Here is a 27,803-nt window from a genome sequence, read left to right as displayed (position 1 = left end):
TAAATCAAGAGTAGCAGAGACAACGATTTGGGAAAATGATAATGTTATCCTAGCCTATTTCAGTGAGACTCCAACATGGTTAAGAAAATTGACTGTCAGATCTGATCAGTGTTGTTGAAGTGAACAGCTGTCATTCTCCTAGTGGCTGGAGTCAAATTCTTACCCAGCGGTAGTTTTAATGACTGAAGGACCAGTAACCACGAGAAGCAGCCTAACCTCAAAGCACCACTGACCTGTATTGCTTCTCTCTCCTGTTTTGCAGGCACAACGTGTTTGATTGCTCTGTTGTCAGATAAAGACCTCACTGTGGCCAATGTGGGTGACTCGCGTGGGGTCCTGTGTGACAAGGACGGGAATGCCATTCCTTTGTCTCATGATCACAAGCCGTACCAGCTGAAGGAAAGGAAGAGGATAAAAAGAGCCGGTGAGTTTGTGAATGTCTCCGAGGACTTTGTGCTGTCTTGTTCAAGTGGACAAGGTGGCTTGCTGGGAGAGCCCCTGGGGGAGAAGATGTTCCTTTACCCAGTGATGAGTAGATCAGTACAGAGGCTGCTGCTCAGGCAGCTGGGACTGGACTTTGTAACATTTCCTATCAAATGAGTGGCCACTGAATTTGCCCTTCTTTGTGGCCACAGATTACAAAAGAGCCAAAAAAAAAAAAAAAGCCCTTAGTTTAAAGGCTAATGAGATTTTTGGGCCCCTGCTTGCCATAGCCCACTTCTCTCCAGCTGTGCCAAACTACTAACCACCAAACGAACCATGGAGCTGATACCTCTGTGCCTTTGCAAGTGTTGTCCACACCGTCTAGTGGGTAACAACGACCTTGTCCTTTAAGACTTGGTTTAAGGGTGTCCTTTTGGCAGCCTTCCCTGTCACACCCCTTCAGTCTTTCCCCAGCATCCTATGTGGACCTCTTGGGTCACCTTTCACATGTGTGGACATACCTGGCCCTCTTATCTGTCTTGCCTTCCTGACCATGAGTTCTTTGAGGCAGGACCTTGGTCTGTTCATCTCTATACTCCCAACACTGAGCTCTGTGCCTAAGATAAGTACATATTTCAGTTTGGGGAGGGGGAGAATCCCTTTTTCGCTTTTTCAACATCTAGAGGCTTGAGGGTACAAACTTACATCTTGGAACTGAGAAACAGGTAGGGAATGTAGTAGACAGACAGACATTAATAATAAATAAGTAAAAATAGGTAAATGATCTAGTATATTACAAGGTGATAACTGCTATGCAGGTTAGGGAATGGGGAGTGTCACGGGGTGGTCAGCATAGGCCTCACTAAGGTGACGTTGGGACGAAGACTTGAAGAAAGATTATCAGTTGATGATTCCACTTTCATAGTCAATTTGGGGGGGATTCTCTTCTACCAGTGCAGGGGAGGAGCCCTTCCCTCCCCAGACTGACAACCACAGCATGTAGCCTCTGTGTCACGTGCTAAGCCACAGGCCCGGCTGCCGAGGGAGCTCAGGTACCCTGGGTCTCAGCCCAAGAAGGGCCCCTGCTGCCTGGGGGAATCTACAGGTTGACCCTCAATGTCTACACGTCAGCTTCTGCCCAGAACCTAATCAACATTTGAGTTTTCACAGTAGGAAGCTATACTGTTGAGTCCAAAAGCATTGAATTTTATTCAGTGACTGCTTGAGATGCAGAATAATTTTTAATGAAAGCTTTGGTCAGGTTTTCTGTTGACGGGATGGAACAGTGTTTTAAGAGCATCTATCACGCTTTGATGAGCTTCCCTCCTTACGAAGACAGCATCTCAGTCCACTGTGGCCCTGGACTTAGGATACAGTCAGCCTGCTCCTGAGGAAGCACAGGCAGGGATGTGTAGACGGAACATGTGGAGATGCCACCTTAGCATCCAGCGCTCTCCTGAAATGTCAACCCATTTTATCCTCTCTCCTCTTCCCTGCCGTACCCATCCACCCTCCCCCGCCCCCACAGTGATTATAGTAGCAAATTCTGACAGCATCTCCAAGGAGGTTAATCTCATCTGTGTCAAGGGTGTATTTTACATCAGGGCTTAATGAACAATGACTGGTTTTCTTATCTTTGTGTGTGTTTTCTCTGACCTCAGCCTTCCCTTCTGGACATCTCTCCCCCTCCTGTTTTGTGTGACAGTACACTGCAACCAGTCTAGGCCAAATACACGTTGGTCTTTCTGTCTCCATTCCTTAAGCTGTTTCCACAATAACAGTGATGTCAGCTGCCATTTACTGTGTGCTCGCTCTGTGCTGGGAGCTAAGCTGAGCGCTTTACATATACTTTCTCTTTCCCTACCTTACGAGGTTGATGATGTCATTCTTATTTTACAACCAATGAAGTGGAGCCTCAGAGAGGCTAGTGTGCCCAAGGACACACAGCTAGTGAATGGTGAGACCAGAACTGAGACCCAGGACAGTGACTCCAGAGCCCACGCTCTTGCCCAGGAGACCACGCTTCCTGGAATGTTCTCGTACATTCCTGCCCATGGACGTCCTACCCATCGTTCAAAGCCCAGCTTTAATGCTCACTCCTCCCTGATTATCACAACCAGAAATCTTTGCTCCCTCCTCCCCATCTGCCTACAGCATTTAGCAGGTACTAGTCTCTCCCTGAAGAAATGCTGCTTTGTGCTTGTAGCTGTCGATACAGGTGGCTTTTCCCTCCTGCCAGGCTGTCTACTTCTTTATAGAAAGGTCTGGATCTTGTCTAACTTTATAGCCTGCAAATTGCCCTGCATGGAATATATATTTAATAAATATGACAAATAATATGCGAATGGACAAAGTTCTAGCTCCCTTAAAGAAAAAATAATAATAGGTAATACTGAATGCATGTTATATGCAGGCACTGTGCCAGGTGATTAATATGGAATAACTAACTCCTTTATTTCTCACAACTCCTCAGTGAAATAGGTACTGTTATTGTCCCAGTTTTGGAACCAAGGAAACCAAGGATCAGAAAGAGTTTCTCATCCAAAGTCACACAAAGCTAAAAGTAACAGAGCCAGGAATCAAATCCAAGCAGTCTGCCCCGAGGGCCTGAGCCTTTAACAACTGTGCTAAAATACACCATTCTTTAATCCTGATTCTATCTGGGGAGGTGTTTTGAGATATAGGCACACCCAAGGGCAGCCTCAAGCTGATGATGGATCCCAGTGGTATTCTCTGGTACCATCCACCTGCCTTTCAGTGCTGTTTTGCTGCTGTCCCTGGATCCCCACCCTAGGGCTCCCTACTGTCAGTCACTGAGCTGCCAAGGTGTCCTTAAGTTAAAACTGATGCCCTCACCCATCCATGCCTCCTACCCTCAATATTCTTATTAATTTGGTCTTGAAGGCTTTTAAGATACCAAGGATGAGGGCCTGAGGATCTACCCGCAGAGCATCAAACCTCAAGCCATGCAGAGGAACGCTGTTCCCTCCTGGTAGCGCCGAGGTGGGGTGAGGGGAGCACATAGGTCACAGGCAGTAGGTCAGCCCTCTGCAGACGCACGCAGACTGCACCCGGGGTGTGAGAGAGCCGCTGGTCAAGCTAATGGGCTCATTTTATCTTTCCAGGTGGTTTCATCAGTTTCAATGGCTCCTGGAGGGTCCAGGGAATCCTGGCCATGTCTCGATCCCTGGGGGATTATCCACTGAAAAATCTCAACGTGGTCATCCCAGACCCAGATATCCTGACCTTTGACCTGGACAAGCTCCAGCCCGAGTTCATGATCTTGGCATCAGATGGCCTCTGGGATGCTTTCAGCAACGAAGAAGCTGTTCGATTCATCAAGGACCGCTTGGATGAACCTCACTTTGGGGCCAAGAGCATAGTTTTACAGTCGTTTTACAGAGGCTGCCCTGACAACATCACAGTCATGGTGGTGAAGTTCAGGAATAGCAGCAAAACAGAAGAGCAGTGAACCCTCTGGGGTCTCAGCTGCCTTAGACTAAAGGACTTTCAACACACTGGTCTCTTTTAATGTAGTGAAAGGTGTGGGAGTTACAGTTAGGATCATCCATCCCAGACATGGGGTTCCCCATCCCCGGCCGTCTTAAGTCTATGTGCCCTGATGAACAGAGGGTGTTCTTGGCCAATGTAGTTGAGAGGCTGGAAAATGGTTTCTTCGTGTTTTCCCAACTCTTTCATCCAATGTTCAAAATATATAAATATATAGCTGTAGAGTCACATGTATGAAGTGAATGGCATATGTGCCACATTTCTCCTTTTACGATTGTTTTCAAGATCCCTTACAGGGCCCTCCAGGCATCAGACTTTGTGTGCTCTCATTGGAGCAGTGAGTCAGGGCCGATGTGGCCACACCCTGTGCTGAGGGGCAGAGCTGTCCTGAGAATGCTTTGTCCTCCCGAGCCCAGGTTTTCTGCTCTGCAGCAGCCCTGCAGAAACAGATTTGGAAATGATTTATTATTCCGTGGCTGCTCTTGGAGGCTGAGGGACGTGGGGAGGATGAGAGCCGCCTGCACGGCAGAAGTAAACTTCTTCCCTCGCTTTCTTTATTAGTTAAATAGACTTTGTGTACCACCTGACCAGTCTTTGTGTGTTTATCCTAATCATGCATGACCTTAATCTTTGGCCTACACTTTACCTATGTAATAGGCAGCTGTTAAACTTTACCACCAGACACCACGATTTTTTTACATTACCAAGTGAAAAAAGCAAATCACAGTACCATAATCCCTTCCACCTTTAAGGGTAGATAGAGGACACCATGGCCGAATAAGTCACAGCGCCCCTTGGGAAGTCTGCTGTTTGCATTCAGAGAGAACGCTGGTGAGATTGCCACCTCGAATCGAGCTCCAGCTGCCCGATTTTGTGCATGTTTTCCTCTCCTGTTGTAGTAGCTTTCAAGGGTCTCTGAAGCAGTGTTCTGAGAAGCAGCGGTGTAGAACTGCATGTGTGCTCCCGGAAGCCGAGTACAGAGTTCGCAGCCAAGTTTTGGAATTTGGTGGTAAACTACTGGGACGTGCTTCTGCTAGACAGTGGAAAGGCAGCAGTCTTTAACATTTGGTTGCAAACCACTGAGTTATTTTTGCGGCCAGACTTGCTGCTTTTCATTTCTTATCACCAAAGTCACATTTCCAATCTCAGTATTTTATAAGTTAATTACAGAAAATGATGGGTCATCCTGTTTCCCTGGCTGAGGTGCTCAAACAGCCAAACAAGATTTTCATTGCATCCCCACCCCTCTGTGTCTGAAACGCCAGGGCGGCCACCTGGTTTTGTCCTTCCAGAGTGAGCATTTGCCTTTATAGCTTCTCAAAGGCCCCATTCACTGGCCACCTCCTGCCCACGATGCCGCTTCCCTGATTGCTTCAGCTGTGGAGCTTTCCTGAAGCAGCTTCTAGGAGTGAACTCAGGAGGATGAAAAGATTCCCTTGTGGCTGCGAAGGACTGTAATCTGTCTGGATTCCTCTGAGCACTTAACCTTTCTTTGACTGAAAGAATTAATAGTGGTTTCCCAAGAGATGTGCTTACTTTGGTAAACTATAACATTAGAATTTACAATATGAGAATTATAACCTCGTTTTTTTTTCCTTTTTTTTAAGCCATAGAATGTTCTAGTACAAAATACCTGCCACCATGTTAGATTGGAGTATCTGCCTATTGAGAGGCACTGAACATTTGGATGTGTGTATTTGAGGCGGGGGTTGGGAAGGGAATGTGGGAAACATGCAGGTTGTGATCAGTGATGGGACAGTCAGGCCAGGCGGCCTGAGTTTGCTTGGTGATTTTAGGACGTTCTGATTCTGGAGTTACCAAAGCCCACCCTCTAACCGGAGTCCAGGAATAAGCAGTGTCAGCATATTACAGTATGCAGTTAATTTTCCTTTTTTATTTTTAACTTAACCCAAAATTCATAATAGCGATGGAAAGATATTTTTAAATGCTATGATCACTGTGATTGTCTAAAATGAAAACGGTACTGTTTTGGTGAAGATGAAGGAGAAAAGCGACTTAGTAAATTAGTGTTTATTTGCCCTGCAAAATGTCTTACTAGATGGTGCTGAGTGCAGGAGTGCATGGCTTTCCTTCTGAGTTCACAAGGCATCTTCTAAACTTTGCTTTGTAGAATTAATTCATTTCTGACTTTAATCAAGTAGTGCGTGTATTTTCTACTCCCTTTCTGCCTCTTTTTCTCCGACTTTGGCTTGTAGATTTTTGAAAAACAGAAGTTCTAGGCAAAATAGTAGCAGTTTGATTAATAGTTATGTCTCAAATCAGGCTACTTTGTTCCCTTCCCCATCCTCCTGGAGCTCTCTCTCCCTGAGCCGCCTCCAGCTGTCGGGGGTCTGCAGACATCACCCGGCATGCCCTGTGGCTCACCGGCCAGCCACTCCCATTTTCCAGGGACAGGGAAGGTTGAGTCTAGTTAGGGAAATTGATTTGAGAAGTTTGCATGTGAAGCTTCCCTAAACAGCACTGCCAAAGCTTTGGAATCGTCACCCAGACCCCCTAGCCTGAGTTCGCATTGCCAATAGCCCCCATGGTGCCAAATTTTGGAATGGTTTTATAGTCTTTTAGAAATGAAGCTGGGAGCCAATGATCACATGCTTATAAGCCCCCAGCAAGATGCCAAGCCCAGGTCTTCATTAATGCACTGCTCTCCCGCTGCTCCACTGGCAATTTGTACTCTTAAAATGGGTTGGGATTGGGGCGGTGGGGGGAGAGACAGGGAAACTTTTTTTTTAATTCACTGTATTTGCAATTCTCTAATAAAAGGAATAAATAATACTTATATGGAAAACTCCAAAGCTAGTTCCCAAGATCGGCATTTATTTCACATGACCAACTTGCCCAAGGCACTTAACTCTAAGGTCGCTGTTCTAATGCAACATGACTGTGCATCTTACTGGTAACCAGTGGCTACATTCCATTCCTTGCCTTGGACTGAAGGCATTGGGCTCTAGAATCTTGTCTATGTGGTAAGAGTATTACAGAGTGTTTTATAGAGTGATGGAGCATATGTGATCTGGATAATTTAAAACAGGTCTTATGGGCTTCCCTGGTGGCGCAGTGGTTGAGAGTCCGCCTGCCGATGCAGGGGACACGGGTTCGCGCCCCGGTCCGGGAGGATCCCACATGCCACGGAGCGGCTGGGCCCGTAAGCCACGGCCGCTGAGCGTGCGCGTCCGGAGCCTGTGCTCCACAACGGGAGAGGCCACAACAGTGAGAGGCCCGCGTACCGCAAAAAAAAAAACAGGTCTTATTTCATACAGCTGTGATGATTTCAGTGCATGAACATTTTTTGCAAACAGGATTGCATGAGTGATGGCATCAACACTATTTGAGGTGATCCTAGGAAGTTGATTACACGATTGAATTGGATCACTAGGATATCTGGCAATACATGAGGGATTCACAAAGGGAGTGATCGCTTTTTCCTTTGCCAGGTATATTTGATTTTCCTGACATTCCCCCCCCCCCCCCGCCCCCGAGTTGTTGCCAGATCTAACTCTCTTGCAACTGGGAACACAAAAACTAGAAAGGGCAACATTTCATTGTACACTTGTAAGTATAGGAATTCATACTCTGGATAAGGTTTTATTTTCCAATGACCTCAGAAAATTGTTTCCTCCTTTTGACCCATTATTAGACTGATCTTCTCTTAATTTTCCCCCCAAATTGCCTTAGCTCATCACACCAGCATTCCTGACCCAGCTCTGCAGAAATGACATGACCATTAGATACTGTGCTGGGCCCTATTTAACTGACTCTGGATTAAATCCTTCACATCTAGACTTCTAAGCTAATTAGTTGAACACTGCAGGAGTAATGAGATACAGTGTTCCCCAAAGTGTGCTCCACAGGACACAAGTTCCAAAGATACTCTTCCAAACATGGGGCTCCAGGGTCAAATGAGTTTGGGAAACATACTATCCTAGAAAGTTAGTACATATAAGCACATCAAAGGTTCTAATTTAAATATCCTCCAGGGGAAATAAATAAACACCACAAATGGAATTCCAGTGTCTTCCAGATTAATCTGACCACACAGGCTTTTTTGAGTAACACCTGGTAACACTCCAAGGAGCTCATGTTCCATAGCACCCACTTTGGGAAATTCTGCTATATGGAAATATTACTGTTTTCTCATTCACTATGACTCTTAGCAGTTGCAGTATAGTTTGCAGTTTAGCAGCAGTAATTCACGGAAGAGACTGATTTGTTAGTGAAAGCAGTATTAAGAAACAGTATGATTTAATCTAATTTTATCGATAGCAGAAGCCCAACAATCCTGCTTGAAACTCTAAACATGGGCTCGCTTCTTTTTATGTGAACGATAAGCAAGAGCCTTACCATAGCTAGGGATTTCTCAAATTTGTTCCAAGAGCTTTCAGTTGCTTTTCTGAAGTTATCTTTGCTTTCCAGATGGAATCAAAATAAATATGTTTACATTTTATCACTGTGTGAGAGTAAAAAAGATATATTTAAAATAATAGAAAAGGGGGAATGGCATATTTGGTATTAATTCATTTTTTAAATTCTAACTAGATTTTTTAAAATTATGTATCCATTGTATAATAATGGAAATGTAAACTATTTACACTTACTCTTTTCTTATACTTTCTGAAATCCCTGTCCCATGTTGTCCTACCTTTCACATTTTATATATATGTAATTAAGTTTGGCAAGTTATTTGGAGAGAGAATCCCCAAATCACAGAGGAAGCAAATCTAGTCAAAAATATGGTACAAAGTGAATTTAGGATAAAGTCATTATCTTAAAATTATATCCAATATTTAGGAATACACCCTCCCTCTGGTTGTTATCCAGAATAGTATAAAACAGAAAGTAAAGTCACTTAGACTAGGTGGCAGATTGCAAAGGGCAAGTGATAGTTGACACTATAAGGCTTCCGTTAGGTATGTGATCCTAAACTTGTTTTCTAGTATGTAAATTTATTTGCTAATCTTAATAATGTTGATGCTTTGTCCATTACTTTTTATTTTTAGTACTGTTAAGCTGCAAACTGTTAAACCAAGGGTTGATCATGATCATGTTTATGTGTTTAGTAGTAACCACACCATCATTTGTACAATCATTTCAGTAAATACAAGTTAAGGACTTAGAAGAAAACATGTAGCAACTGTTCGTTTTAGCAGATCATTATAAGCATTTGCACAATTCAAAACTCCACCAAAAAGCAAGCAAGTAGCAAAAGTGTAGATTACATTTAGAGATGTGGTTCCATTTACTCTAGAAATCCTATAATCTGGCATTATAATCCCCTCTGACATTTGCCAAATCCAAATTAATCTCAGAACCTCCAAGGACCAGAGTCCCTAGCTTTCAGCACAAGCAGATTACTGTGAGGGCTCCAATGGCAGATTGTGGTTGGGGGGAGGGTTAGGGGGCAGGGCAGTCTGCCTGGGTCTCTGCCTCCATAGGAAAGGGCCCATGTTTCAGCCACACTCTCCCATCACCTTTTTTTTTTTTTTTCTTTTTGCGGTACGCGGGCCTCTCTCTCACTGTTGTGGCCTCTCCCGTTGCGGAGCACAGGCTCCGGACGCGCAGGCTCAGCGGCCATGGCTCACGGGCCCAGCCGCTCCGCGGCATGTGGGATCTTCCCGGACCGGGGCATGAACCCGCGTCCCCTGCATCGGCAGGCGGACTCTCAACCACTGCGCCACCAGGGAAGCCCCTCTCCCATCACCTTTTGTCATGTAGAAATTTAGAGGTTAAGTGTGATGTCATGCAGTATCTCAACATATTCCTGTATTAATTAGACAATGCATAATTTAAAATGTGTTCGTGCAGAAACAAAGGTAGAAGTAATAGTCAAGGAATTGGGGGTGGCGGGGGGTGGAGAAAACCTTTAGGATACTCAGACATTAAAAACATAAAAAGTAGGTTATCAAAAATTTAGATTATTAGACTTTTACCTACATAGGTTGTATTTAATAGCAGTTGCTGACACCTGCACATACATCTGTAGAAGGCAGTTTTCCCCACTTTTCACCTATTGAGATGCAAGCCTTCCCATTTAGAGTATTGGCTAATGCTTTGCTTACATGTTAACTAATACAATTCTAAAGCTCCTTTTCTTAGGACTGATGGCACAGGTAGAATAACATTTAAGCAAAATAATTTGGAACATTTTTTAATTTTAAAAAAGGCAAAATTAGAGCTTCCCTAATTTTGGTGGCGCAGTGGTTGAGAGTCCGCCTGCTGATGCAGGGGACGCGGGTTCGTGCCCCGGTCTGGGAAGATCCCGCATGCCACCGAGCGGCTAGGCCCGTGAGCCATGGCCGCTGAGCCTGCGTGTCCGGAGCCTGTGCTCCGCAACGGGAGAGGCCACGACAGTGAGAGGCCCGCGTACCGCAAAAAAAAAAAAAAAAAAGCAAAATTAATTTCCAGTGAGATCAAAGTCAGAATGTAAAGAAAAGCATTCTCAAGAAAATATACAAGACAGGGACTTACTTCCCTTGTGGTCCAGTGGCTAAGACTCCACGCTCCCAATGCAGGGGGCCCGGGTTGGATCCCTGGTCAGGGAACTAGATCCCATTTGCCGCAACTAAGAGTTTGCATGCCGCAACAAAAGACCCCGCACACGGCAACGAAGATCCCATGTGCCACAACCAAGGCCCAGTGCAAATAAATAAATAAAAATAAATTAATTTTAAAAATAAAGTATATAAGACAAAAATCAAAGGAGAATAATATAAAATATTTTAAATTAAGAAGACATTACATCGTGAATCATGCTTTCTGATATTTGTGCTCTTTCTGAAGTTGAGATAACACTGAAGTAAGAATGAATTCTGAGTTATTTGTAAAGTTAGTAAAATTACAGTCCCTATTCCATTCTTTCCCTGTGAAAATAGATACATGTGGTCTTATTTCCTGTTCTCCTAAACCACTTTTACTGTCCTAGGTACTGTTTGCTTTCCAAATGCTAGACATCGTTTTACCCTGAATCCTTAGAATTTGTGCATTTTCAAGGAGGGAATAATCCTTTTTAGTAAGAGGGACTAAATGATAGACCTTCTATTTTAGAATGCTCCAATAAAACTAAAGTCACATAAACACAGTCACAGCTACATCTGGGGGTGAGTTTTAAAACTGGTAATTTTCCAAATGCCAACATGAATACCAGTGAGTATTCAATTTAAAACAGATGATTTCACAAAGACAAAGCACAGGGTTACTTAATGTTCCTGCTTCCTAGAGAGTTTTCCATATAACGAAAAGGGTCATGTTTGCTCATATAATTTTTTTTTAATCCTGTAGAAATGATGTATTAGACATCTCTAACTGAAGAGACTGATGTCTCTTGTGCACATTTTATGTCCCCATCTGTCTCAGTATATGCAGAGACAAACAGTGATGCTTAGTGTAATAATGAAAAGATACAAATCCTGCTACATGGGAAAAAACTATAACCATGGGATATTAAGCAAGAATACTCCCCCTATTTAGGCTCCAAGACTACAACCAGTCTATGTATTTTTCATCTTGATTTCCCTTTATCTCAGGCATATATTCAGAAAAATGGAGTAATAAATACAGAATTGGAGAAGAACCAATAACTTTTGCTCCTATTTTAGAAAGCAGTGTTTGCCTTTTTAAAATTTTGTCAGAAATACATGTTCACATTGAAACATTGACATCTACAGCCTTGTTTTTGGTTTACTCTGTCAGTTACTAAAGCCAGTGGTTTTGATTTATAGCACTCACATAATTTCAGTTCAGATTATAAAGGGTTGAAATCTATTTTGCAATGCCTCCTTGGTCAGCCGGGAAAAAGAAAACAAGAGCAAAAAATGACGACATTTTAGAGTTCAGAAGAATGATGATTCTAACAAGCCTGAAAAATAGTAATGAAACATTTCATTCCAAAACACCCCAGTGTGAACTATGTTCACATACATAATTCCTATATACCAAATATACAAGTTTAAAAAAAAAAAGCATCACTGGATTCATAAAACATTGATCTATGTTATGAACAGATTTAATTGAGAAAGCCACTATTTTTGCTATAAGTAAATCTGCTTGTATATTCTTTCCATTATTATTATTGTTATTATTACTTTTTTGAGCACCGACCATATGCCAAGTGCAGGTCACCTAAGGGAGTGTATCTAGAGGTGAGCACTCAGGCACCATCCCTGCCTTGGCACTTACAGCCCAGTGGAGGCTTCACAGATATCGTAATGCTCAGTATTGGCTGAATGCGATAAAAATGGGCATCTTTCATGATTTTCTCCAATGGGTTTAGATGTATAAAGACAGGACAGAATTAGAGTTATTCTTTCCTACACTTAAAAGACAGTGAATGGTAACAGATTTGGAATATCTTGCCCACACCCAAGCAAACTGCATCAGATAATTATTCCACGTTAGGTCGTCTAGTTTCCCAAGGATGGAGTGGGGAGGTGAGACAGGGAGCCTCTGGGTGCCAGGGCAGGGGTAGGGCTGTCCCAATGAGGAGCCACCACTGGAACAGCAGCCATGCAAGGGCTCAGCAGTGGTATGATTCAAGCCAGGGTATCTCTCTCTACAAGGTCCTCTGGAGGAAGGAGAGAATTACATCAAAGGCAAACAGGGAACACTGAGAACATCTCTCCATGGCTTGTTTTTATTTTTGTTCCCAAGAGGCTATGTACCAACTTCATGTCTCAAATGAGAACCCAGAACTGAGAGTTTTTATCATCAGTGCTCCTTGATTATGTAAATTAGCAAATTTATTATATAGAGAATTAACATATTTCAGGAATACAATTATTTCTTGATCTTAATTGTGAAGACTAAATGCCAGATTTTTTTAAAAGCATAAATTTGGCATCCGTGGTTACTTTAGACTTTCTAGGTTCTAGGCATGGAATTTAAGCTTTATATTTTGAACAAGAATAGCAACATCTATTTTCTGCATAGCAAAGCAAAACTAAATGCCAGACTTTTATTTTTAACCACAGAAGCCATCACTTCCTTCTAAAATCTTTGGCTGGTCATCTTCCCTAGACATCTCTTTCTGTTTATGCCAATTGCTTCTTTATCCAAGTAATATTAGCTTTGGCCCAATTATATTAGAATTCTATTGAATTAGAATAACACAAAGTGAATAAGATATTGGGACTATCTCATTGTGGTCAGCAGTGGAATTTTTGTTGTTTTGTTTTTAATCATGAAAACATACAACAAGAAATGCAAATTAAGTCAAGCCAGTTTCTGATTTGTTAAGATTAAAACCATAGGAGGAGTCCAGTTATTAAGGAAGGAAAGGAGGATTGGAGGGAGTAAGAGAAAACAACCCACATAACTGAGACGTATTTTTCACGAATGGTATATCTCAAAATCTGCTCTTGTTTCCTGCTGAATTTTGAAACAGTGACTTTGTATATGCATTTACTATACCTATTTTAACATCATGAAAAATTTTCCATGAGCATTTTCTTGCTATTTTAAAAATCATAAGATGTTATTTGTTTATAAAAAGATAGCAGGCTCCATAAAATATTAGACAATGCTTTCTTTTAGGAATCTCCCAATTGAATTTAATAATTAAATCATGGGTCAAAATGACTGCTCAAATCAATCAGACTGTCTGGTAAGTTAGTCCCTGAAAACTATCCATAAAATACAACAAAACCTTGGCAAAACCTCATTACTCTTGGTACTCTTCAGAGGTTTTTATACCTACTAGTCTATATTTGTCTCTAAGAGACATTTGAAAAAAAGTTAAAATGCCAATTTGATGTTGAGCTCAGAGTCTATGGCAGTGCACGGTCACTCAAGATGCATGGCATGTGTTTCAGGTCCCTTGGGTGTGTGCTAGGGGTAGATTTAGCATTGTAGAGACTAATGTGTTCATGCTATCACTGATTCTGTGTTGTATACAAAATGAACAGCTAAAAATTCACCCTTGATGACAAGATTAAAGCAAAAATAAACACATTAAAGCTATTGGACTTTTTTTTTTTTTTTTTAAAGCTGTTGGACTTTATACATAGAGCTGTTGCTATTCTTTTTCTTTTGGTTAAACTCATTTTACATTCTAATGTCTGTGCTGGAATTTTCTAATTTTTCAATGCTTTTGCGTTGGAGTGGCTGTTAAGTTGGGATTCCACATAGAAAGCAGAAAAACAGTTCATGGCCTGAGGATAAGACAAAAGCGTAACAGAAACAAGAGATATAGGAGATATCGAGACTTCAGGTACTCTCATTTGGAACAGGAATAAGCCTGGCTCCGATTCAAAGCAAGATAAATTTGTTTATTTTGGGGACTTCCCTGGTGGCGCAGTGGTTAAGAATCGCCTGCCTATGCATGGGACACAAGTTCGAGCCCTGGTCCGGCAAGATCCCATATGCCGCGGAACAACTAAGCCAGTGCCCCGCAACTACTGGGCCTGCGCTCTAGAGCCCGCGCTCTGCAACAAGAGAAGCCACCACAGTGAGAAGCCTGCGCACCGCAACGTTGCCCCCACGCCCCCCAACTAGGGAAAGCCCGCGGGCAGCAACGAAGACCTAACACAGCCCAAAATAAATAAATTTATTTTTTAAAAAAAGTATACAAATGTATGCAATAAAAATTGTTTAGTGTTAACGCAACCTTTACCCAGCTTTATACCACAGCAACAAAGTTTATATAGTGTAACCAGTATTAGGTGATAACAGTTAGATTAGCTATACACACATGTAAACTCCAGCAACATGACATGACACACCTCTGAGAAAAGTGTTCAGAAGAGAATATCCATCTGCCAAGGTTTTCACAAGATGCAGGAAGGAAGAGTGTGGAATTTAGAGACAGAGAGAAGTAGATATATACACACACACATGCACACATGTAATACTATTTTTATGTATTCTAAAGATGAAATGCTTAGATGTGAACAGCACTTGGAACTTAGAAGAAGAACAGTAAAAGTTAATCACCAGATTGCTGAATTTGGAATTGGGTGTAACAAAGCAGAAAAATGTGGCCTTGGATTATTTTTCTCCTTTTCATTAAGAATAATATTTGATAGCCAGAGTAGAACGTGCTGTCTGCAAATTCTGGCCTTCCACTCCTTTCTCTGGGTAGAACATTTCTAACATAAAATGAAGGATGTGATTAGAGATTTCAGGATGAATATTTGTTATCTGGATTAGAGTAAGAATTATGGACGTTTCCAAAACCAACCACAGATCCAGAGAAATAGGAATCAAGAACCACAAACACCCTACCTTCACTTCAGTGATGGGTTATATTCTCTTTCCCTCCTTCTGTTTTAGTTTAGAAATACACTAGTGACAATCTATTTGTTTTTTTGTTACGGTAACAACAAGAGAAAGGGGACTTTAATATAAGGATTTTAGTGGTGCCTCATGGAATCCAAAGGCAATAAGTATTTAAGTGGGGCCTCGGGAACAATTCACACCTAAAGACTCAAAAACTCTCAAGGAGTCTACAGGGGTTTCCTCTTCCAGCTTTCCCAGATTAACTGGTATTGCACTAGGCCATCCACCATAAACAACTATAAAACTGGATAAACTGTGCTAAGCAACTGTTTTCAGGCATTGGACAACTTGGACAACAGGCAGTGCAAGATAGCATCTTTGAGAGAAGGGATCACAAGCTGCCCCGTGATCACCTCAGCTCTCTGTGAGGCGACACTTTTCTGGTTGTGGCACAGCAAGCTGGAGTCCAAGCAGAGCTAGACTGAAGCAAAGATACAGAAGGTGGCTGGAGTCTGTGGAGAGCTGTAACAGAGGGGGAGCCTCGGAAGTCTACGTGTGGGCCCCTCATGAGTCCTTAGCCGAGGGCTCACTGCACATACGCAGGACCCTGCACTGAGGCTCCACTGAACATGGCTGCTATGGGGTTGAGAGTGGAATAAAAACACTAGAGACTGAGTATTGCTGGGGAATATCAAGTTCTGGCCCAAGCAGAGTACAGAGACATCCAGTGGAGACACTTAGGCTGTGTATTAAGAATAAGGACCACTCTCTAAATGAAGGCCCACTTCAGATCTAGCCTAACTGAGCCTAAAACCAAGTGCTGACAAGATCTGTAAGAGAGACAGAGTAGGGAAGTTGAGTTGCAACAAATTGAAGGGGCTTGGGAACACCTTAAGCTTTTACAGATTTGCTGAGACAAACCATAACACATTCCCCATGACTCCCCCTGCAAAAAAAAAAGAAAAGAAAAGAAAAAAAATAATCAAGATAGTTAGCTAATAACTGAACTACTTTACTTATGAGAACAAAAATCAAATATCAAAACTCTTCAGAGAAAGATAAAAGAATCCAGAATATTTACAGGTTTTTAACATATACTCACATTGTCCAGTACAATATAAAATTGAGAAATTACCAGACATGTAAAGAAACAGGAAAAGTTGACCAATAGTCAAGAAAAAACAGTGGTCAATAGTAGTCAACTCCAAGAGGCCTAGATATTAATCTTAGCAGATTTACAGCAGCTATAATAAATACATTAAAGGAATTTAAGGCAACTATGGTCTTAGTGAGACAACAGATGAGGAATCTCAACAGAGAAATGGAAAATTAAAGATAAAAATTCTAGAAGAGAAAAATAAAAAAACTGGAATGAAAGTTCTCTGGATTGGCTTAAAAGAACTTGGAGATGACAAAAGAAGAAGTGAGTAAACTTGATCAATACAAATTACCTAGTCTGAAGAAAAGACAAGAATAAAGATTGAAGGAAAATTAATTGAACATGTTCTACAAAGACATGTAGGACACTATAAAGCAGTGTAAGTTATATGTTACTCAAATACCAGAAAGAGATAAGAGTGAGAATGGGGCAGAAAAATAATTGAAGAAATAGATAGATAAATCATAAATTTCTCAAATTTTATGAAAAACATCAACGTGTAAAACCAGGATGATCAGCAGACAATGAAGCAAAATACAAAGAAAGCATACCCCACATAGAATTATCTGACTCAAAATGTCAATAGTACAAAGGTTGAGAAGCCCTGATCTAAAGCAATCAATTAAAAAAAATAATTTCAGGGACTTCCCTGGGGGGTCCAATGGTAAAGAATCTGCCTTCTAATGCAGGGGTTGTGGATTCAATCCCTGGTCAGGGGACTATGATTCCACATTCTGCAGGGCAACTAAGCCTGCATGCCGCAACTACTGAGCTCGCACACCTCAACGAGAGAGCCCACGTGCTACAAACTACAGGGCCTATGTGCCCTGGAGCCCGTGCACCACAACTAGAGAGAGACAAATCCGCACACCACAACTAGAGAGAAGCCCACCTGCCGCAACGAAGAGCCTGTGTGCCGCAACGAAGAGCCTGCGTGCCGCAACAAAAGATCCCACATGCCTCAGAGAAGATCCCATGTGCAGCAACTAAGACGCAACACAGCCAAAAAATATATATATATATAATAATAATAATTTCAAACACAAGAGCAATAGCTAAGAAGGCAATTGAGGAAATTAAATAGAATGCTAGTGACTACTCAACTCAAAAGAAGGCAAGGAAGGGGCCACAGAGGTGCAAAATGAAAAGTAAGTAACAGGATGGTACACTTAAACCCAATTATATAAAAATTACATTAAATATAAATGGACTAAACACTCCCTCATGAGGAAAGTCTTTTTTTTTTTTTTAATGCTGCTGAGACAACTAGATACTTACATGAAAGAGAATGAATTTCAAATGCTTTCTCACTCTGAATAAAAATTTAAATTGGAGCTGGATCATAGACCTTAATGTAAAACCTAAAACCATAAAGCTTCTAGAAGAAAATATAGGGGAAAATCTCCCCCACCTTGGTGTAGGTAAAGATTTCTTGGGTGGGGCACAAAAAGTATAAACCATAAAAGAAAAACTGGATAGGAATGTACAATGGTACAAACATTTTTGAGAACTGTTTGGCGTTTCATAGTAAACACACACCTACCCTATTGTCCAGCAGTTCCATTCCTAGATGTTTACAGAGAGAAATGAAAACATAAATACACACTAAAAAACTCATACAAGGATCTTTATAGCAATCTTATTCATGATAGCCCCAAACTAGAAACAACCCAAATGGATAAACAACTTGCTGTTTACTCATATAATGGAATAATACTCAGCAATAAAAAGAAATTTCTGACACACAAAACAACATGGATTAATGTAAAGTACATTATGTTCAATCAGAGAAGCAAGACTCAAAATGATACATACTGCATGAATACATTTACATGAAATCCCAAAATGGCAAGACTAAATCTACAGTGATAAAGACCAGGAAGTGGTTGCTCTGTAATGGGGGTGGGGTAGGAGTAGGGATTGATTGGAAGACAGCATTAAGCACCTTCGTGGGATGATGGAAGTGTTCTCTATCTTGTTTTAGGTGATGTTTGTACAGATATATAAAACTGCCCCAAATCATTGTACTGAGCACTTAAGTTTGTGCATTTTACTGTATGTTAATTATACCTCTAAAAAAAAAATCTCATTGACAATAGCATCAAAAAATACAAAATACTTAGGAATAAATCTAATGAAATATATGCAAGACTGTTACCTTTTCATAAACTTCAGAATATTGCTGAGAGAAATTAAAGAAAATCTAAATAAATGGAGAGGTAGACCATTCATAAATCAGTAGACTCGATATTGTTAAAACAGCCTTTCCCCCCAGTTTCTATATTTAATGCAATTCTAATCAAAAGCCTAGAAGACTCTTTTATAGAAATTGTAAAGCTGATTCCAAACTTTTCTTGAAAATTCAAAGGTCATGTAATAGTCAAAACAACATTGCAAAAGAATAAAGTTGGAAGACCTATATCATCAGATTTTAAGACTTAGTATAAGGCCAGAGTAATCAAGGTAGTATGGCAGTGATGGAAAGGCAGACTTACAGAGCAATGGAACAGAATTAGAGAGTTCAGGGAAAAAAAAAATCAGTACACTTATTGCCCCTTCATTTCTTCCCTTGTTCCTCTTCTTAGAATATCCTACTTGCTTCCAGTCTGTCTTCCTGCTGGCGGCCTTTCCAGACTCTGGCCCTGGGGGCAGCAGCAACATCCTCCCCATTGTGCCCTCCACTGTTTACAACCATCCTTTAGAACCCAATGGTGATTTAATGAAATTTCCCAGGTACTGAGCAGTTACTTCCTGTGGGGTCCTCCCATCTCCTATTTCAACAAATTCTTGCAAAAGCACTCCAAGCCAGACACTCTTATTACCTTCCTGCCATGTGCAAGGCAATGAGGTTGAGAGAGAAGAGTAATCCAGATAGTCAGAGGTGGCACTAAGACTTGAACTCAGATCTGTGTGACTCCAAAGCTAATGCTAGTACTTCTCTCAGAGCTAGACTTTTCAAATCCAGGTCCTATTAATTCTGTACTCCCAGCATCTTTACCAAAGGATTCTCCAGCTTCTTTTACCTCCTTTAAGGTTGGGAATTTGTTATTTCCTGAAGCATCCTGCTCTATCTCTGGATTTCTCTGATCCTATACTAAAATCTCTCTCCCTGTCACTCCTCCCACTACCTTGGTCCTGCCTTCCAGAGTCACTCTGGTCAAGGCCGTTTTCTCTGCCACAGGGCTTCCTCTTCTCCAGGCTGATGGCCCCAGCATCTTTAAGTCATCATCTGACTCGGAAGAGAATGAGAATTACTAACCCTCTTCATAGATGAGGAAACGGAGATCCAGAAAAAGCAAAGTACACTCCAGGTAAAGAGCTGAGATGGAGGCAGGTAGGCCAGCATGGGCCTGGGGTGCCTGAGAAACAAAGGGCAGAGTGGAGAAGGCTGGTATGCAAGGCATGGGGCAGAGGTTGAGGGGCGCTGGGCTTCATTTGCAGTGTGAAACCATACTCCTGAAGCTACTGGTCCCCCAAATGTCAATCTTACTCCTTTACCCTCCAGGCCCACCTGGTACAGAGGTCGGCCTAGGGTCGGCATCCATAGGAATCCTTGCGGCTTCCTGTGAGGTCTGGTGGAACGGAAGCCTGCAGAGCCTCAGGCCCACCAGCCTGGCCCTAGGCCGCCATGAAGAAGGGGGACTGGCCCTGGCGAAGGGCTTATCTGAATGTGGGCCTTTTCTGTTTCTGTAAAGTTCTTCCCTTCCGAGAGCCCGAGACTCCAGCTCTGAAGCTTTCCTCAGGGATTACAGTCTTAGCCTCACTGACAATCCACCAAAAGTCCAATGTAAACTGTGGGCTTTCGGTGATAACGATGTGTCACTGTGGTGATAGCCAGTGTAATAAATGTCCTGTCCTGATGGGGAATGTTGATGGTGGGGGAGGGAGTGTGTACATGGGGGCAGAGAGTATATGGGAAATCTCTGTACCTTCCTTTCAATTTTGCTTTGAACCTAAAACTGCTCTAAAAAATGAAATGTATGTTTTAAAAAACATCTAATATCAAAATTTCCCAGATTTATATCTCCTAGTTGAGGACAACGCTCAGACTTAGACTGCTTAGCCTTAATTCTAAATTCTTTGAGAGGGACTGCAATTGCGCTGTAGTGTCAAGTGGACCATGGGACTGTCGCCAGGGAGCTGCAATCTTAAGACAGGGAGAATTCTCATGGCTTGGGTCACACTGCACTAACCACGCAGATGGAGTTAGTGGATAAGACATTTCTCAAAAGTAGAAGTTTCTCAAGAAGGAGGTTGTTCAGCAGGCAAAATAATAACTGCCTGTCTACTTGCTTTCAAATTTAAGGCTGAGAAATACAAAATTTAGTTTCTTCTTATATAATACCTTAAAAATTTTTACTGTTTGTATGTTAAGGTTCACTAAAGGAGAGAGAAGCAGTGTGCAAAATTTTTTAAAGATTCATATAAAAAGAGATTCAGTAACAAAGGTGAGGTTGTTACTTTCCTCCTCTTCATATTCATTGAGCTAAGAGACAGGCTTGATTATCACTTGAAACACCAAATTAGTCATTTATGGCTTTTCAACAGTTTCTGTCCTGAAACCTTGAGACACTTCGTTTTTAATAAAGTAATTATAGCAGCCTCGGGGCATGGAAGAACAGCGAGACCTGAGTGCTCTCTGGTCATTTCATTGTGAATTTACCAAAATCCAGAGGTTTTCCAGCTTCTCATTTACAAAGAGGGCAGAGTGAACGGCGTTACCATCAGACTCTGAAACTACTTTTTGCCAAGTTCGTAACACAAACCTTCTCGGATGATAGGCAGGCAGTAAACCGTGAAAGGCAAAGAGATGTGGCCCTGACCTCTCTTCTCCCAAATGAGAAGACGCGGCTCCACAGGTGAGACAGGTTCAGACTCCTCAGGGCTCCCTCCCACAGCCTCCTTCTCCCCGCTCTGCCCCCCGCAGGTGCAACCGCAGCCCCGCTGCCCGACACGGATGGCGGGCACCAACCAGAGAGGAGTGTCCGCCGCGTCCCCGAGGGCTGCTCGCAGGCGGGGCACCATCCCCCAGCAGGATCCAAGCCAGAGCCTCAGAGCTCCCTGGTCACAAACCAGCTGTTTTCTCTCTGCCCTGGAGGAGAGTTTGATTCATCTCCTCACATCTCCCCACTCACCGTGGGCCCAACGGCTCCGGTCAGGGAAAGTGTTCTTACGTCCCTGGAGTTAGGTTCCCCCAGCTGTGAGGAACTGACCACTGGACCCACGACATCCAAATGTGTGAGGTTACTTAACACCAAAGGGTCTAGAAGAATGTGGGCCCAGGCTCACCGTCTCAGCCCACTGCCTTGGCCTTTAGGCTCATGGCATCACCATGGTAGCTGCAGACTCTAGCAGTGTAGGCAGAACATCTTATCAAGGAAAAGGAGGCTTTCTCCTTTTTTTCTTAATGAGGGAGGAACACAGGAGGCCACAGGCAGACATCCCCCATGAAACAGGAAGGAAGGGGCCAGGGCACAACCTTTAAAAGAATGACAAGAGCCTTTGAAGATACGACATAAACTGACTAAAACTGACTAGGTCCGAGATGGTAGAAGATTTGACTCCCAGCAGACCTTGAGCCTCATTATGCACTCATTGTAACACACTAGCATACGCTAAGTGACACGCCATGACATCTCTGAGGCTGATCATCAAAGGCCAAAAAGTGGGTGGTGGCCCCAATCCTGGAAATCTCCTCCCCTTCCCCCAAAATAGTTGGACTAATCCTCCCACTATACTCTGCCTATGAAATTACACAGCCCGCAGAAACTAACCTGGGGCGCTCTCACCTTCCGAGACATTCAGCATTCCGTCTATGGAGTGTATTTCTCCCATGGCTGCTCTCACTTTCTGAGTCGACCCCATGCCCTGGGGTTGCTCTCAAGCCTTTTGAGATGGACCACGTTCTTCGGCCTGTGGAATGTGTTCTCTCTCTAAATAAATCCACCTCTTACTTATCGTCTCTGAATTCTTTCTGCGATGAGACACAAAGAACCCGAGCTTCAGCAAGTCCTGACAAGAAGTGAGCAATTTTAACTAACAGCGGTTTAAGTCCCAATCAGAGTTGTGTGGTTTCACTTGGGGTCCCACTGGCAGGGACTGGTTCCCAAGACTCTGCTGCAGGAAAAAGCGGGAGGGCGCGGAAGGGGCTGGCAGCTCAGCAGTGAGCCAGCCTTTGACCCTGTCCCCCGCCAGCCTTTGACCCCCACAGCTTCTGACCCTGCTTTTTACCTTTACCTAAATTTGTTCATATATTGTTAAAACATTTATGTTATAAAAGTAATTCATCCTTGTTGTTGAGAATGAAGTAATAAAAGGTACTTCAAAGGGAGCAAAGTCATTGACAGGCAACTCCTGTTAACATTTTGGTATCTCCTGCTTGTTTCTGTTCGGTTTCTACAGGGGGAAAGGGGGAAGGGGGAGAAGGGGGAAGAGTGTTATTTAAAACCTTCGCTGCAGCTGCTACAGCCTTTTAAGAGAATGATGTTAACTCACCACGAGGGGCGTTGATTTTTCATCTGGGAAATGTCTCAAAGGGGGTTCTTTAAGGGGGAAATGTAAGTAGCGCTAACCTCCACCCTCCCTCCCACGTGGTCTAAAGGGTGAGAGTAAAACATAAAAAGGGCTAAGTTGGCAGACGTTTTAGACATTATTCATTGAAAACCTAAAGGAAGGGTAAGGCTTGCAAATGCGAAGAAAGGGTCACATGTGAGGAGAGACTAAGCGCAAGTTTTGTGCTTCCAACACTTACCTTAAATACAGAGCAATGGTATCCATCCTTGTTGGGCCCTCCTTTGACTTTACAAGACCCATGAGTCGGCTCTTCCCTTGGGCACAAATTCTGCCAAGGGCCTGCCCACTCAAACTGCCTCTTGGCTTTCGGGGCCCATTTCCCACGCTCGCTTCCATCTCCTACCAACACATCCATCAACACATGTCACCTGTTTTGACTCCTTAAAGGGTTGGTCCTGTATTAACTACACGTGGGATAATCAAGCAGCTGACGGAGACCGTGAGAGGGTTCTAATAGCTCACACAAAATCCAGAGGAGCTGGCTTAATATAAAGATTAATTCCCAGTGGATTAAAAGAACCCCAAAGGCGTCAGATGGGCCTGCCACATTTCTCATACTCACCCTTCCCCTCTCTCTCTCCCTCCATCCTGCAATAAATGCCTACCAGACGCCAAGAGAAAAGAGCTTTATCCCCAAGCTCACACTCAGAAATACTGTTATAAATAGCTCAGCTCCAGCTGCTCTTCATCTGGCGAGTTGCCACGACCATTTAGCATAGAGCTGGGGAAAGATTAAGGAGGGTGAAAGGGCAGCCCTCTCAGGGAAGGGCTCAAAGCACCAGCTCCAAGTAAGCCAGAAAACCTCTGATGCACTGGGGCCAGCCTCAGAATCCAGGTCCCTGAGCCCCTTCTCCCTTTCACACACTAGGTGTGGCAGATTACTGTACCCAACTATTCCTTGCCCACCCTGTAAAAGAACACAATATTCCTGGCTGCCAAAAAATGACGTGCACTACTTCCTGTGAGACCAAATCCCTGCCCCACCCTGCCACGGACACTGGGCTTGGCATGGGCTTTGCTTTGGTCAGCAGATATAGATGTTAGTGTTTCCACCAGCTCTTTCTCCTTCCACCAGCTCTTTTTCCTCTCCCTCTACAAGAACGGCATGTTCCAAACAGGCGTTGCCCTTCAGCTGGGACCCTGAGGTGAGAAGATACACACAGTAGCCAAGGCTGGTAAACAGTAGCGTGCGGTGTGGATGAAAAGAACACATGGTTGTTGTCAACCTCTGAGATCTGGGAGCTGTTCTTGCAGCATAATCTGGCAAAGGCTGACATGCTGGGGTCACAGACTCAATGCTTACAGGCAAGCAAAGTAAATGAGTGAGGCAGAGAGCAGGTAAGACCACGGGGATGTGGCAGGGCTGTGGATGGCAGAAAAGCAGCTGCCTAAGGTTAGGCGCTGTGTTAAACTCTGTTACCAGTTAAAATAAAAGGTGCTATTCATGTGGTTAAACATCAGAGGCCAAGATTTCAATAACACAGCTGACTAATACTACTTGAAAGCAAACATGAAGTTAAAAACAAAAAATATAACGACCCAACCTCAATGTTTTTCATAATCATTTAACTCTTTAGAGATCTAAGCACCAACCTGTAGTTGAAAAGGAACAATCTTCTAAATGGCAATTACTCACGTTTTACTGCTTTTTTGGGTCTCATCTTAAAGTGAAGGGAAGTTATCTTTTATTTTAAAAGTTCTCCCTCTATAAATTATTTGATTTAGCTTCCCAAATACCAATATAAAGTTAGGCAAATATGATCAAATCTAATCCTACCACAAAAATACCTACCACCTGTGTCTTAAAGAAAGTGACTCCCGGGGGGTGGGTGGTGGTGGGATGATTTGGGAGATTGGGATTGACATGTATACATTAATATGTATAAAATAGATAAATAATAAGAACCTGCTGTATAAAAATAAATAAAATTCAAAAAAAAAAAAAAAGTGTCTCCTGGGGGTGGGTGGTGGTGGTGGGATGAATTGGGAGATTGGGATTGATATGTATACATTAATATATATAAAATAGATAACTAATAAGAACCTGCTGTATAAAAATAAATAAAATTCAAAAAAAAAAAAAGTGACTCCCGGGGGGTGGGTGGTGGTGGTGGGATGATTTGGGAGATTGGGATTGACATGTATACATTAATATGTATAAAATAGATAAACAATAAGAACCTGCTGTATAAAAATAAATAAAATTAAAAAAAAAGAAAGTGACTCCGTATGGATGGGAATTAGCAAGGGCATAGATGGATTCCACAGAGTATTTCATTTAATTGATTTTATTGTAACTGGATCAGGTCTGAGAGGAGGGAAATGGAAATAGCCTTGTTATCAAGAATCAAACATTATAATGTTTCTAATTGAAATTAAGCTTTTCTTATAGGAGAATTATAAATATATGAGTATTACAAGAGCTGACTATATATTTTCAAGTTCATATTTTCTGCCAACAGATTTGATCTTTCACCATCATGTAATCCAGAAGAAAGGAAATCACTTGTCCCGTATCAGGCATAATGGGAAATTGCACAATCCCAAGAAAATGGGGGCAAGGAGTGCTTCTCTTGGACCAACTAGCAGGTCAAAGCTGACCTACATCACCACTCCTATGAAAAAACGTGCTTCTCCATGACATGGAAATCAGACTTGATTTTAGACCACATAGTAGGGCTTTCCTCTTGATGTGAAACTAATAACAATAGCAGCAGTGTTTTTTTTTTTCCTTTTTATTCTCAAACTGATTGTTAATTTAAAAAAAACACGGAGCAGTTAACAATGCAACTTGAATCTTTAGTCTTCTCTTTCCAGCTCAAGCACTGAAATATGCCACTCCTTTCATAATATTCTGGCCATCACGTTCTCTCTTTTCTTTTTGGCTTCAGAGTCCTTTCCAAAAGGAAACATGCTGCCTGGCACTCTACATTACTCCTAATTTCCATGTGGAACAATGAGACAGATGAAGTGACATCTAAAAACACCAGGGATTATATTTTTAAAAACAAGACAATAATTTAGATCTTCTTGCTTTAATTCTTCTCTATATTACCACGAAGAAATATTTATCAAAGTTCAGGAGATTACTGATATGCAATAATGACCAATATCTACACATTAATGGAGCTATTCATAATAAACTCATCAGTGAAGTAACTGGAAAAGAAGTTTAAATATAAAGAGTGATTTTTCACTATTCTGTTTATACAGTATTGAAACAACCATAACATTCAAACACCCATAAAAGTGCAAAACTTTAAGTAACATTAAATAATAATTGATAACTGAAATACTGCAACATCCTGAAGTATCTTCCAAATGACCAAAAAGAGATGAAGTTTTGTTCAGCATAACTTCACTTGTTTTACACACAACTATATATTTTAAAAAACTGTAATCCATGTAAGATATACACAAAACCCTGAACTGACTAGACTGTTCAATGAATAATACTCCACACTGCTTTGTTATTATGGACAAATGAGCTTATAATTCAATGAAACCCATTTAAGAAGTTTTAATCTATAGAACGACACGTTCAAATTGTTTGGTCCTATGAGTTTTATTAACAGAAAGCTCCCATTCCTTTATAAGATGTTTAATTCCTCTGAACATCACCTTTAAAAGGCCTGACTTGATTGTTGTCAAAATAAACCACAGGTCAAGTACAACCCTCCAGTCTCCAGCCTATAGCCTCTTCATGAGTTTCAGTTCCGTGTAAGCCACACAGTGACCTTCCCATGAGTTTTCCATTGGAGATTTCATAGTGTAACCTTAACGTTTTCCACAAAGTATCCCTCCCTTCTCTAGGCCTTGAGTAGAATGTCAAATTAATAATGGCATGTGGTGTTCCTTAGCATAACCTGCCAAAATGTGATAATTTCCTTGGAAGAAAAGCCATGGGCTGCAATCACGCGTCTGAGTTGACAGACATCCAAATGGATCCTATATAAAAAGAAAAGGTTGGTGTCTTCTGGAATATGAATGTCCACTTTTAATAAATTCAAACAGATCCCAACATAAACATCTTCAAACTTGATGGGTTTTACGTGACTCATCATTTCATAGATTCTTGGCACCAAATCTCTGGACATTATATAACCCAACCCACTGCAGTAGGGAGGAAACACCTTGAAGGGATACTCCTGGTATGAAATATGGGTTTTTTGGTAAAATCCCCTATAAGAATAGTTATCAATTAGAGGATAACCTGTGAAAAACTTCTCTGAGTGGTTTAAATTTAAGAGATACTTCACTAAATTGCCAGTATTGATGAAGACATCAGTGTCTGTCTTCATGATGTACCTGGCGTTGGGGCAAAACTCAGTTACCCACCTAAATGCCATAATCGTTTTCAAGGTCAGGTTATTGTACGTGTCTAAAAAATCTTGTCTTATTATGTCGCCATAAAGGAGGTGTTCATCCTCTAAGGATAATGCTAACATTTTGTCTTCCCTTTCAGCCTGCTGGCCTAATAAGAAAAATGTGAGAACCTCATATCCCCACCAAGACTTCTTTTCACCCCAAGTAACTCTAATGGCCTGTCTGGCTTTCACATCTGAGGGGTGTGAGGTCACCAGGATGACCAGAAATGGGTTTTGATGAGAGCAGTTCGAATGCTCTCGAAGTGTGAAGCGGAAGTCTTGTCTGTAAATGGGCTCATACTCATAGAAGTACATACAGTTCACGCGTTCTATCACATTGTAGTGGGGAAGACTGAGGTACCACATCACCAGGAAGCTCAGGAGTGACAGCAGCAGGAGGCTCCATTTCAGGGATCTCAGCGACATCCTACCCGGAAGAGTGGTCAGGAGCGCTGGGGCCATGCACAGCAACTCAGGAGCACGCGAGCCTCGGGTTCTGGAAGATTTATCAAAGACCTGCTTAGCGTGCCACTGCCCAAAACACA

The 27,803-nt window shown here is 42.2% G+C and overlaps 2 protein-coding genes across 22 annotated transcripts in view; one reads left to right on the top strand and one right to left on the bottom strand.

Annotated features, from left to right (window-relative positions):
• PPM1L (protein phosphatase, Mg2+/Mn2+ dependent 1L) overlaps positions 1–14,858 on the top strand; it is a 342,515-nt gene extending 327,657 nt beyond the window's left edge. Inside the window, exons 3-4 of one of the 2 annotated variants that reach the window (XM_089910935.1) lie at positions 263–424; positions 3,549–14,858. In XM_089910935.1, the coding sequence (XP_089767061.1) occupies positions 263–424; positions 3,549–3,895 (509 nt within the window). In that variant the 3' untranslated portion in view covers positions 3,896–14,858. The remainder of the gene's footprint in view (positions 1–262; positions 425–3,548) is intronic. The other variant, XM_022573299.3, reaches the window with a different exon arrangement.
• The window catches only part of B3GALNT1 (beta-1,3-N-acetylgalactosaminyltransferase 1 (Globoside blood group)), a 90,466-nt gene that overhangs the window by 32,393 nt on the left and 30,270 nt on the right, over positions 1–27,803 (bottom strand). For all 20 annotated transcript variants that reach the window (XM_022573249.3, XM_089910944.1, XM_089910939.1 and 17 more), the window contains one exon: positions 234–27,754. In XM_022573249.3, coding sequence (XP_022428957.1) covers positions 26,725–27,720 — 996 coding nt within the window. In that variant the 5' untranslated portion in view covers positions 27,721–27,754 and the 3' untranslated portion in view covers positions 234–26,724. The remainder of the gene's footprint in view (positions 1–233; positions 27,755–27,803) is intronic.

The sequence above is a fragment of the Delphinapterus leucas genome, chromosome 4 (assembly GCF_059928025.1).
Source record: "Delphinapterus leucas isolate spDelLeu-1000000601 "Yukka" chromosome 4, BTC_Dleu_Yukka2, whole genome shotgun sequence".
Taxonomy (NCBI): Eukaryota; Metazoa; Chordata; class Mammalia; order Artiodactyla; family Monodontidae; genus Delphinapterus; species Delphinapterus leucas.
The sequence above is the reverse complement of the archived record's forward strand: the minus strand, read 5'-3'. Positions and strand labels throughout refer to the sequence as shown.